We start from the raw sequence: 11468 nt of genomic DNA, 5'->3' as shown, positions 1-11468 counted from the left end.
GCCCTTTCCCCATACACCACAAATATTAGTACTCTGTTTTCAAGACAGTTTACAAGACTTTTTGCCTTCCTTCGACCCAAGAACTGTGAAGGAAGATTGGGGGGGAGGGGAGAGGGGGAGCAGATTTTTAGCAGCATACCAGGTGAAAGGTTATAAACAACTCTGTCCAGGAGGCCTCCATTTCAGAACATGCCTTGGCTACAGGCCTGGCAGCAGCTGCTGCCAAGGTTAAACAGTTTTTTGGCTTCAAGAGAACTAAGCATACTGGACAGCAAGCAAGTGGTCTGTACTGAGCTGTGCAAAATGGGAATTAAAAACTGGAGCTAACAGAGAGCTATAACAGGATTATTAAAAACTCAAAATTTTCAGCACTCCATAGATGTCTTCAAATAAATATGACATTTTAAAATGTACTCATTGCTTATCTGAAAAAAACTCAGCATTCCTTTTTTCTAAGATATCCCAAATCAACACTCCCCTGATCCATTATCATCTGAGTTTCCTCCCATTCTCTCAAAATTTATGTAGCTAGGAACCACACTGTTTAACAATGTTGATTCACGTAAACAGTAACCAATTTGATGTTACCTATCAAACTAAATATTCTCCCAGATGCCACAATTCTGAACTTGTAAAATCACTTTAGTGAGAGTCCCACCTTTCCAGCTCCTAATAACTCAATCAACATTGTTATCAATTGAAAACACCTCAAGCCTAGCTGGTTAGTTTTCCAGAACAGGGCACTGCCTCAAACCCACACACCCTAAGGATCAACATGTTCCTGAGTGTTAGTGTTGTGTGTGTTTTCCAACTAAGTCGTGATGCCCAATTCTGAACTTGCTTAATACTCGAGTTCACTTGTAATTTGTTGGCCTTAGGGAATCAATCCAGTTAGGGTGTAGAACGAAGGATTTTTTTTTTTTTTTTGGCTGAGAAGGTATGATTTTTATACACTCAAAGGCTTCTTATGTCCCCATCTCAAACTCCAGGACAGAAGGAATGAGGTAATAATCTCCTAACATCTCACACAGACTTGGCAGGGGTCTAGGAATCAAAGAAAGGAGAGCAGATTCCTTCCTACTTTGCAGCCGGTTTTTCCGAATAATTTTAGAAGTAATTTCTCAGGAGTCAGCTCCTAAGGCACCTTGCAGTCTGCAGTAAAAACCAGATAGCCAAAGGAGACCAATGCAACTTGAGGACGTTCAGGAGTTGTGGCTGTCTATTTGATTGATTGAGTTTGAAGGGAGGATGAAGACAAGAAAATGAAAGTAACTCAGGAAGAAGGTGAAAAGGGCGACCCATATTCTTTTCTTCCTCTCTATCCCTTTCTTCCGGTCTGGTTTGTTAATTTGATTTTTGTTATTCCTTTTCTTTTTCTTTCCTGGAGAAGCTGTAGAGAGACAACGTCAGAATCTAATAGACACACTCACTAAAAAGGCAATGAGGTAAACGGGGAATACACACAAAGTGTTCCCCAACTTTGTAGATAGACACAGAGATGATGGTAGCAACAGGATGTGGACACTCCCTGACAATTTCCGTTCCAGAGCACAGAAGAGGAGGTTGGGGTGCGGGGGTGCGGGGGTAGGGGAGAGGAACAGTCTCGGAGTCGCAGGGGGAGGGTCCCATACACCGGCTTCCCAAAGACAGAAAAGGATTAAAATGTGTGACCAGTTTTCCTGCCCCTCAGAAATAACGTTTTGTTTTTAAATAGAGGTACAGGGCAAGAAGCGCACCAAGGGGAGCTTCTGAACACTAACACCTGCAGTTACTGCCCTTTGCCCCAGTTCTGAAGTATTCCTGGAGCTGTGGGACTGTTTTTCACAGACCTAGCGACTTGTGAGCCAGAATAAACGGTTGCCTCTAAATTACCCTAGATAAAACCAGGCATGAATTCCCTCATAAGCACTTTTTCCTTTTACCGTTGAAAAACCCCACCGCTCCCAGACCAGAAGCATCCAACCCACCACTTGCCCGGGACGGAGTTCAGAGTCGTGGGGACTCCACTTTCGTGCCCGGGGAGCAGCCACTCGCTGCCCCACTCCACTCCCTCCTCCCTGCGACGCGGCGCACCCGGGCACAGCAACCATTCTCCCCGCCAGGAGCACACAGTGTCCACGAGCCTCGGCGACCCCGCTGATTGGTCGGGCTCCTGGTAAACAAGGGCCAAGCAGCCAATGGGAGTGCTGTGCACGAGGGCAGCACGAGCCTCCGGGCCTGGGCTCGCGTGGCTGTCCCGGCTTGCTTACTATAAAGAGCAGTTTCCGGCTCCCGCTGGAAACTCTGCGCTTGTCTTTTCGGTAGGGAAGCTCGTAGCCTTCTTCCGAGATCCAGGCTCTCCGGCAGCTTAGGGGGAAGAAAAGAAGAAAGGAAAGAGCTTATATTTTTTTTCACTTTGAGAACGAGAAGCTTAGGTTTTCAGGCACCTTTTGAAAACAATTGTTTAGAGTTCTTTGTGGGCTTTTTTATATTTTATTTTGTTTCTAAAGTTTTACCTGCTTAAGGTCACCTTTATTCCTTAGGAAGAGCGAAATCTTAATTTTCTGTAAAGAGTCCTTAGGTTTGGGGTCTTGTTTTTTCCCCGTCCGGCCGTGTCTGACTTTTGAGCCAGCTCAGTCCGATCATGGTGATGATGTTCAAGAAGATAAAGTCTTTCGAGGTGTTATTTAACGACCCCGAGAAGGTGTATGGTAGCGGGGAGAAGGTGGCTGGCCGGGTGATAGTGGAGGTGTGCGAAGTGACTCGGGTCAAAGCCGTCAGGATCCTGGCCTGCGGAGTGGCCAAAGTCCTCTGGATGCAGGGATCCCAGCAGTGCAAACAGACCTTGGATTATCTGCGCTACGAAGACACGCTTCTCCTGGAAGAGCAGCCCACAGGTAGGTGGTCCTGTTTTCATTGTTGGAGGGTGACAGCTGACCAGGGAATCCAAAGCAGCAAGAGCAGCCTCTACTAAATGTTTTACGTTGCTCAGTTTCAGTGGCTTGAACTCTTGTGTTACTTCCTATTTTGTCATTTGCCAATGCTTCCCAACACCGCCCCCAAACGTGATTTATACAATTTCTTACGGTGCTGTGTTCTCTAAGCGATCTTGAGGGGTGTCTCCTTAGCTATTGTAATGATTTCTGTGTGCATACGTTGCTTATTCTTTGCTTGAGTCTTGGGGTAACTACTGGGTGAGCCTTTCAACGTGGCAGGACTTGGCAACTTTCTGCATCCCCCCCCCAAAAAAACACTAGAGTCTTTGATTCAAATGCATAAGGGATGACAATGGGGAACTAAAATATCCTTGCATGACGCCCAAGCATTCATCACACCAGTGTCTTGTAAGTGTGACACCAAACCTAATGATAACTTGCCTTTCCCTTCAGGTGAGAATGAGATGGTGATCATGAGACCTGGAAACAAATACGAGTACAAGTTTGGCTTTGAGCTTCCTCAGGGGTAGGTAACAGCAAAATTTGTCTTTGGATTCTTCTATCTAAAAATCTTACCCTCTGGTCATTTACATTCTTGGAAACTTTTTTTTTTTTCTCTTTTTGTACAGGCCTCTGGGAACATCTTTCAAAGGAAAATATGGCTGTGTAGACTACTGGGTGAAGGCTTTTCTTGATCGTCCCAGCCAGCCAACTCAAGAGACAAAGAAAAACTTTGAAGTGATGGATCTGGTGGATGTCAATACTCCTGATCTAATGGTGAGGTTTATTTTAAGATTCTGTTCTCCTTGGTCTCAGGATAATAGATTAGATGTCTTGTCATTAGATCGAAACATCTCACAACGCTCTTTTTTCCTCTTTCTACATAGGCACCAGTGTCTGCTAAAAAGGAGAAGAAAGTTTCCTGCATGTTCATTCCTGATGGGCGGGTGTCTGTTTCTGCTCGAATTGAAAGAAAAGGATTCTGTGAAGGTAAAATCGTATGCTCAAAATGCTAGACAGATAACAGGAAATGTAGCTGGGGGGGGGTAAGGGAATGGGGTGGGGAAAGGAGTTGTCATTAATTGTACTGAGTATCCATTAATATGTTTTCATCTTTCTCATAACTAGGTGATGACATCTCTATCCATGCTGACTTTGAGAACACATGTTCCCGAATTGTTGTTCCCAAAGCAGCCATTGTGGCCCGACACACTTACCTTGCTAATGGCCAGACCAAGGTGTTGACTCAGAAGTTGTCATCAGTCAGAGGAAATCATATTATCTCTGGGTCTTGTGCGTCTTGGCGTGGCAAGAGCCTTCGGGTGCAGAAGATCAGGCCATCCATCCTGGGCTGCAACATCCTCAGAGTTGAATATTCCTTGCTGGTGAGTGAGTGGGGTTGGCTCTGGCAGAGAACTATCTGTGACAACAGTGGTATTATATCCAGACCTCTCATCTAACAAACTGCCATCTGTGTCCCTTTCTAGATCTATGTTAGTGTCCCTGGCTCAAAGAAAGTCATCCTTGACCTACCCCTGGTAATTGGCAGCAGGTCAGGTCTTAGCAGCCGGACATCAAGTATGGCCAGCCGAACCAGCTCCGAAATGAGTTGGATAGATCTAAACATCCCAGATACCCCAGAAGGTGAGCCAGACCTAGTGGTTTTTCACCTTCTGTATTGGTTGGGCTTGTAAAACTGTGATAGCCTGGCATTTCTTGGCTAGACTTCTTATACCCTGTTTTCTCTTTGTAGCTCCTCCTTGCTATATGGATATCATTCCTGAAGATCATCGATTGGAGAGCCCCACCACTCCTCTGCTTGATGACGTGGATGGCTCTCAAGACAGCCCTATCTTTATGTATGCTCCTGAGTTCAAGTTCATGCCACCACCCACATATACTGAGGTGAGAATTATCATCTTTACTATTAAAATTTGTCCTAAGCCTTTTATAGGACGTTGACTTGGAGGGATTGCTAAACTAGGTTGTTGTTTTGTTCTTACACTAACATGGTCTTTCTTTCTTTTAGGTGGATCCTTGCATCCTCAACAACAATGTGCAGTGAGCATATGGAAGAAAAGAAGCAGCAGTACTTAACTTGCTTCTTTCTGCCTCTCTCCTGGACTCTCTCATGTTTTCAGAGATTCAGCAGTCTCTACAGTGGGGTATGGGTCCACCCCAGCCTCTGACTCCCCAGTGTAGGTGATGATCAGAAGGCAGTCCTCAAGCCTGAACCAGTACGGATTCGTCCTCAGCCGGTGCGAATGGTGTGATATAGGAGTGTTTGCTGGATGGGTTTAAAAACACACTAGGAAAATTCAGGCCCATCTCATTTTCTCAGATTTCCTTGGAAATTGAGGTGTTTTAGTAGTTTTGGGGTAGAAATGGCCTCCTGCCATGGTTTTCCCAAGGTTTTGTTTTTTTGTTTTTTTTAAAGGGAATTATAGATTGTTATATCAACATCAAACTTTGAAATGATGTGTCATATGAAACAGAACCAATTTAACAAACTAGGAAAAGGAAGACCTAGGCCAATATTTGGGAAAAGAGGTTTTAAAAATCAGTGTTCCCTTTTGTCCACTCCCAGAAAAAAGAAAAAAAAAAAAACCAAGGCTGATTTTGGTTTAGACTTTGGAGGGCACTTCTGTGAATTACAGGGAAGCTGCTCTAAGGTGTACTTCTTTAGAATGTACTTTAACCTGGCTTAAAGAAGTAGTAACTATGCCTCACCAAAGGTCTTAAGATCCTATGGCACTGTGTTCTGTTGCAAACTTACTCCTATAGGAGAATTTGTTTTTCTTTTCGTGTGACTCCTTGGAATCTATTCCAAAGTGATGTTCTTAGCGCTTTAGTTTCTGTCAATTTTTTTTCTCTCCTTATTGTCAATGTCAGCTATTAGTCTCTATAGAAACAATGACAAAAAAGGAAAAAAGTGTTAGCTTTATTACTTTTGAGACTTTGTCCCAGTATACAGAAATAATTCTGACACTCTAATCATATGGAAGGGTTGCTGCTGTCATCCTTGCCCACTGTGACTTCACTAAACCCAAGGAGAGACTCTGGATCTAGATGCTTGAGCACTGATCAGAGCCTCCAGACACTGCTATGAGAACGTGGAGGGCAGGTCTTCATGAAAGTCCCCTAGACCCACTTCTTGCCCAGTGTTAGGAGAAGGCAACATTAGCCTCTCTCACTGCAGCCACTAGACTTGGTCAGTTGCCCTCAGCCGTAGCACTTTGTTGTTTGATGTCCTGTGTCAGAGCACTGAGCTCCACCCTTTTCTGAGAATTATTGCAGCCAGAAATGTGGGCTGAAGGTGGTTCTATTTTTTTTGTATTTTGTGTATCTTTTGTATGATAAAAACTATATTTTGTACTTAACCAGATATATTTTCACCCTAAGTGGGGATATCCTTTGTAAAAAAAAAATAAATAAATAAAGTTTTTTAATGGTAAATGTTTCTCTTGTCTGTGAAATGGCATTGGAAAAGTTTAAAATTAGAAGGTGTTCCTGAAGGAGCTTTCCCTTCTTCACAATTCACATTACTGAAAACCCTATGGAGAAAACACTCCTGACAGAGGTAGTGCAGTTTGGAGGATGAAGAGTGCAGTTTGGGGGATGAAGAGGGAAGGAGTTGGAGCTAGTTTGATCTCCTTTCTGATACACTTAAGAATTGTAGCTGGGGGCTAGGGGTGTGGCTCAGTGATAGAGTGCTTGCCTAGTAAGCCCAAAGCCCAAGGTTCAATCCCCAGCACCACAAATGATCATAAGTAAATAAATATTTTAAAAAAAAGAATTGTAGTTGGGCAGGGGGTGAGGGGGAAGGCACCCCAAATAATGTACGTGCTCATGTAAGCAAATGTAAAAATGATGTTTTTTTAAAAATAAATTTTAAAAGGTTGTAGTTGGATCATGTGGTGGTCTAAGCTAGTTTTCCACATTCATAGTTAATGATTACTAAATTCCTTCAGTTTTAGAGTTCATGAATCCTTGAATACAGGAACCAGGTTTGTGAGGGAATTTTGAGGAAAAAAATGTTAAAGTTCCCTTTTTTATATATAACGCGGTTTTTATCATAGGAATTCTTCCCAATATAAATCTGGTTCACATGCTGACAAGAGTAACCATTCAGATGGTTGATGGACTTCATATAAGAAATGGAGCAAAGAAATCTCTTGCTTTAAGTGGGGTGGGGAGGGGGTTGAACTGGAGAGATGAGTGGGTAAGCTAACCAATGTACAATATAAACCTATTTGAAATTGTCATAACGAATCCCCTTGTACAATGACTGTATCCTAATTTTAAAAACTAAAGAATTTTTTTAAAAAACCAGGGCTTACTTAAAGGTTTTAGGAGTATTAAATTCTTTAGAGGCAGCTATGATTTTTTTAATCTTTGTAATTCCTAGCACAGTTCCAATGCTAGCACATAATAACTCAGAAAGTGTTTGCTGAATATTTAACCCCTCCCTTATCCCTGATGATATGCTTTGACAGTACCTATTTCTTTCTTATAAGGTATTAATTATTGATACCACAATTTCATCACAGATTGAAATGATTTTTATTCCTAAAGGAGTCATAGATAAGAAACTGAGATGGCAAAGGTCAATGGACAGTTCTTTGTGGGTTCTGGCTTATTTAAATCTTTTCAGATAGATGTAGTCTTGGGGGTTGACTTTTCTTTGAACTTGTACGTACAAATTCCAAATAGGCCCCCAGAAATTCTGTATAAGAACAATATGAATTTCACAGAAAAGGAAATTGAAAAAAAGACCCCTTTTTGCTGGGGGCATGACTCAAGTAGTAGAGCGCTTGCCTAGCAGAGTGAAGCCCTGAATTCCAACCCCAGTACTTAAAAAAAAAAACCCAAAACTTTCATTCAATCTTTGCTTTCTTGTTTGTTTATGCTTTCCTCACCTGGCTCTCTCTTTCTTCATTTCCAATGTGCCAGTCTCTAGCTCTCCCTCTTGCTGTGGAGATCTCAGGTAAACTCCCCACTACCACCAGCACTTTCTCACCTGTTCAGAAATTAAAGGTTCCTCCCCTTTAAATTTGTGACCAGTAAACTAGGTCAAAGTTAATGGAAAAGTTTTTTGCTGCAACTTGTTTTCCAGGGATTGGAAGGGTAGAGGAAGGACAAGAGCAGGCAAAAGGGCAGGACAAAGGGATGGAGGGACCATGGAGCGCCTGAGCCTAGTGGTTTGTGTACACAGTCTGGCTACTGGTACTCACATGAGCAGGGACGTGACAGGGTAAGGATAGATAATGTACACTCAAGGTCTCTTAGACATTTGATCCTGGAAGGGCCACAACATATGCATCCCCTCCTGACACCCTTATCTAGCAGTGTCCAGAACTTTCTATAGTGATGGAAATGTTCTGCATATCTGCTGTCCAATACAGTAGCCACTAGCCACATGTGGCTGTTTCACTCTGAAATGTAGTTACTGTGACTTAAGATCTGAAATTTAAATTTTGTCTGACTAATGTAACTTTAAGCAGCTTTGCGTGACTAGCGACTAGCATACTGAGCAGCACAGCAAAATCTGAGGAAGGAAATAGCTACTGTTTCCCTCAAAGGAAACCCATCCCTCTCTTAGAGCACAAAAGGTTCCACTCTTCATTTTGCTTTCTCTACACAATTTCTACCTCCCCCCAGGACATACAGGGTCACTTAAGTACACATCTCTGGGTCCTGGCTCAGTTGTTTCCCCACTTAAACGGAGGATATTTTGAGTCTTCTTTTCCCATGTTCTTCTCACACGCCTTTAAATTTTATTTTTTGGTGGTAATGAGGTTTGAACTGAGGGCCTCATGTTTGCCTCTTGCTTTACTATTTGAGCCTCTCCACCAGCCCTGTTTTGTGTTGAGGATTTTTGAGATAAGTGTCTCACTATTTGTCCAAGCTAGCTTTGAACCAAGATCCTCCTGATCTCTGCCTCCAAGTAGCTAGGATTACAGGTGTGAACCACCCAAGCCCAGCTCATGCCTTTAAATTTTTAAAGAGCTGTTACCTATATGTACATGAGAAGAGATCTAGTTCTGAGTATTATTTATTCATTAGGTGCAATCTAGTATGGAGATCTGAGAAAAATCAGAAAAAAACTAAAGAGAGAAAAAAAGCTTAAGCAAATAAAATTTCTAGTTCGGCATAGAGGTGCATGCCTGTAATACAGCACTCAGGAGTCTAGGCAACATAGTGAGACCCTGTCTCAAAAAGAAAAAGAAAGAGACAGAGAAAATGTGTAAGAAAAAGATAGATACTTCAAAAAACAGGGTCCTTGACTACATTTAATACCTCTAACAGTTGGGAAACACAAGTATCTAACTTGAGTTAGGGCATTGGGAGGGAAAAGTGTGGAGTGAGGATGTGACCAAGCATTTGGTCAGAAAAAAAAAATCATAACTGAAGACCTTTGCTTAATTTCTTTCAACAGTCTACGGACCCTTTAATGGCCACAGTCCCTGTCTTAAACACCCTGGTTGGAAGATTTCTGTGCTTCCTCTGTTCTGACTTTCTGTTCACCTCCATTTCCTAAACTGAAAATTCCCTTTCAGAGATGGCTACTGATCCAGGCTTGCAAGTCCTGACTCAATAGATAAGTCTAGAACCTGGAAAAAGTTCCACAACTAGCCTTCCTACACTATTAAAGAGAAATAGCAGTCAAGCATACGGACCTTGGGACCCAACTCTCTAAATTCACATTTTACTTTAAATACTTAATCAGCTGTGTGAACTTGGGCAGCTTGTTTAACTTCTCTGTGCCACAGTTTATTTATAAAAATGGGATAATAATTGTGCCTATCTCAGAAGATTGTTGTGATTAAAGATATATGGGCGAAGCATTAGAGCAATGAATGGTAAGTGCTTGTTATTTAAAATAAAACATGATTTAATTCACTCCTAGGCATGTCCCAAAGATTGTGCTCTCTCTCTCTCTCTCTCTCTCTCTCTCTCTCTCTCTCTCTCTCTCTCTCTCTCTCAGTTAACACCATTCTTTTTGTACTTCTTGATTCCCTTTCTGTGTTGGGGTAACAACAGAATCTAGGAAGATGTCAGTATGTGGGAGCTGACTGCAGTCTGAAGTTAATGTGGCAGAGGAGAGGTAGCACTCCCCCTGCCCCAGGACAAATGGGTCCTGTGTACCCCGCAGCCTCCCAATGTGTTTCACAGGCCTGTGGAGTAATCACACAGTCACGTTCTGGAAGTTAATTGAATTTCCCTAACTTTTCAGTATACAACTCTAGGGAATAGCATTTGGAGTGATAAACTGAGAATGCTGGTGTCCAATGGGAAACCACAGAGGGATTGCTTATTGTAAGGAATGGTATCTCATTTGATCTTTTCCCTGAAGTGGACTAGACTGCATAGCCCAAAGGTCAGTGTAGGAGCCCACCGATGAGGCCCAGTTTAGCCTATTTGGTCTACTCCTATTCTGTCCTGAACTTTCCTTGGCTGGACCCTTCCCTACTCTTTGCTGGGCCTGTTATGTAAGGAGAAAAGAATGAACAGACTCTGAAGGTTGGAATTTTTCTACCAATTGATTGGCCACCTCCAGGCAACAGAGTGAGAGGAGAGGGAGGAAGACAGCGAGAACACGGGACAGGATCCTGAATTCCACATGCCCTGAGTCCTGGGGTGTCAAGGAAGGTCTATTCTCAGTCCTTTTTGGGTGATGGAGCTGCTGACTAGACCTTCTCAAGTCAATCAAGTAGTCAGCAAACATGTTTTTAGCAAATGTCTGGCTAGGTGCTCAGCATGGATATTTTTAACCAGAGGAAGGATTTCAGTAGCTGGAAGTGGAAGGGGAGTTCAGGGACATGAGACTGTGCTTCCCTTATATAGTTCTATGGTTAAAGACCTTCCTCTACACCTCAGTTGTCAAATACTGACTTCCCTCATCTATCCAGACTGTGATTAACCCTTTTTCTCCTGTTCTATTCTCTATTCCTGGTCTTTCATGCTTACCACCTTCCATCCACAATAACTGATTTCTCTTCCATACTCTCAGATGTTTTTACTTCCATATCCCTGTAGATCAGGGAGAGCACAGTAGACAGGGACTGATGGCTCCTTTCTTTTCCTTGGAGAAAGGTGTAGCTGCCTCCCCAACTGTCCTGCAGGAAGGTCCCAAACTCTCTTGCAACCTCTGCATCCCTCTTGGGGACAGAATTTGAAACCTTGGAAACCTAGGTTTGGGATTCATATATATTTGAAAAATAGAACAGATGTTTGTGGAGGACGGAGAGGTTGAAGATGGTGACAAAGAATAACAAGGCAAGACCTGCTGCTGTGATTTGGGAAACTATGAGTTGGAAGATCTGGGAGATCATTAGTAAGCCCAGAAGATCCTTTTGACTATGAAGGAATGGAATGAGGAAGGGGAGAGAAAAAGTATAAGAATTCCCAATATGAAATTCTTCCCTTGGCCTTTTCTTTAAACTGGATACTCTTTTACCTAAAGACCGCTTCTGTCTCTCTCCCCTCTTCTCTCCTGTATGTCAGCATCTCTTTTGATCTTGCCCACCCCGCTTTGTGGGTGGAGGAGGG

General features: G+C 42.8%; 1 protein-coding gene across 1 annotated transcript; it reads left to right on the top strand.

The window, feature by feature from the left end:
• Nucleotides 1–2283: 2283 nt before the first annotated feature.
• Txnip (thioredoxin interacting protein) lies at nt 2284–6371 on the top strand. The gene is made up of 8 exons (XM_020176664.2): nt 2284–2876; nt 3369–3441; nt 3545–3692; nt 3803–3905; nt 4044–4300; nt 4403–4559; nt 4669–4820; nt 4945–6371. The coding sequence occupies exons 1-8, from the start codon at nt 2624–2626 to the stop codon at nt 4978–4980; spliced, it is 1179 nt and encodes a 392-aa protein (XP_020032253.1). The 5' UTR covers nt 2284–2623; the 3' UTR covers nt 4981–6371.
• Nucleotides 6372–11468: the final 5097 nt, after the last annotated feature.

This window comes from Castor canadensis, chromosome 12, assembly GCF_047511655.1.
Source record: "Castor canadensis chromosome 12, mCasCan1.hap1v2, whole genome shotgun sequence".
Lineage (NCBI taxonomy): Eukaryota > Metazoa > Chordata > Mammalia > Rodentia > Castoridae > Castor > Castor canadensis.
The sequence above is the reverse complement of the archived record's forward strand: the minus strand, read 5'-3'. Positions and strand labels throughout refer to the sequence as shown.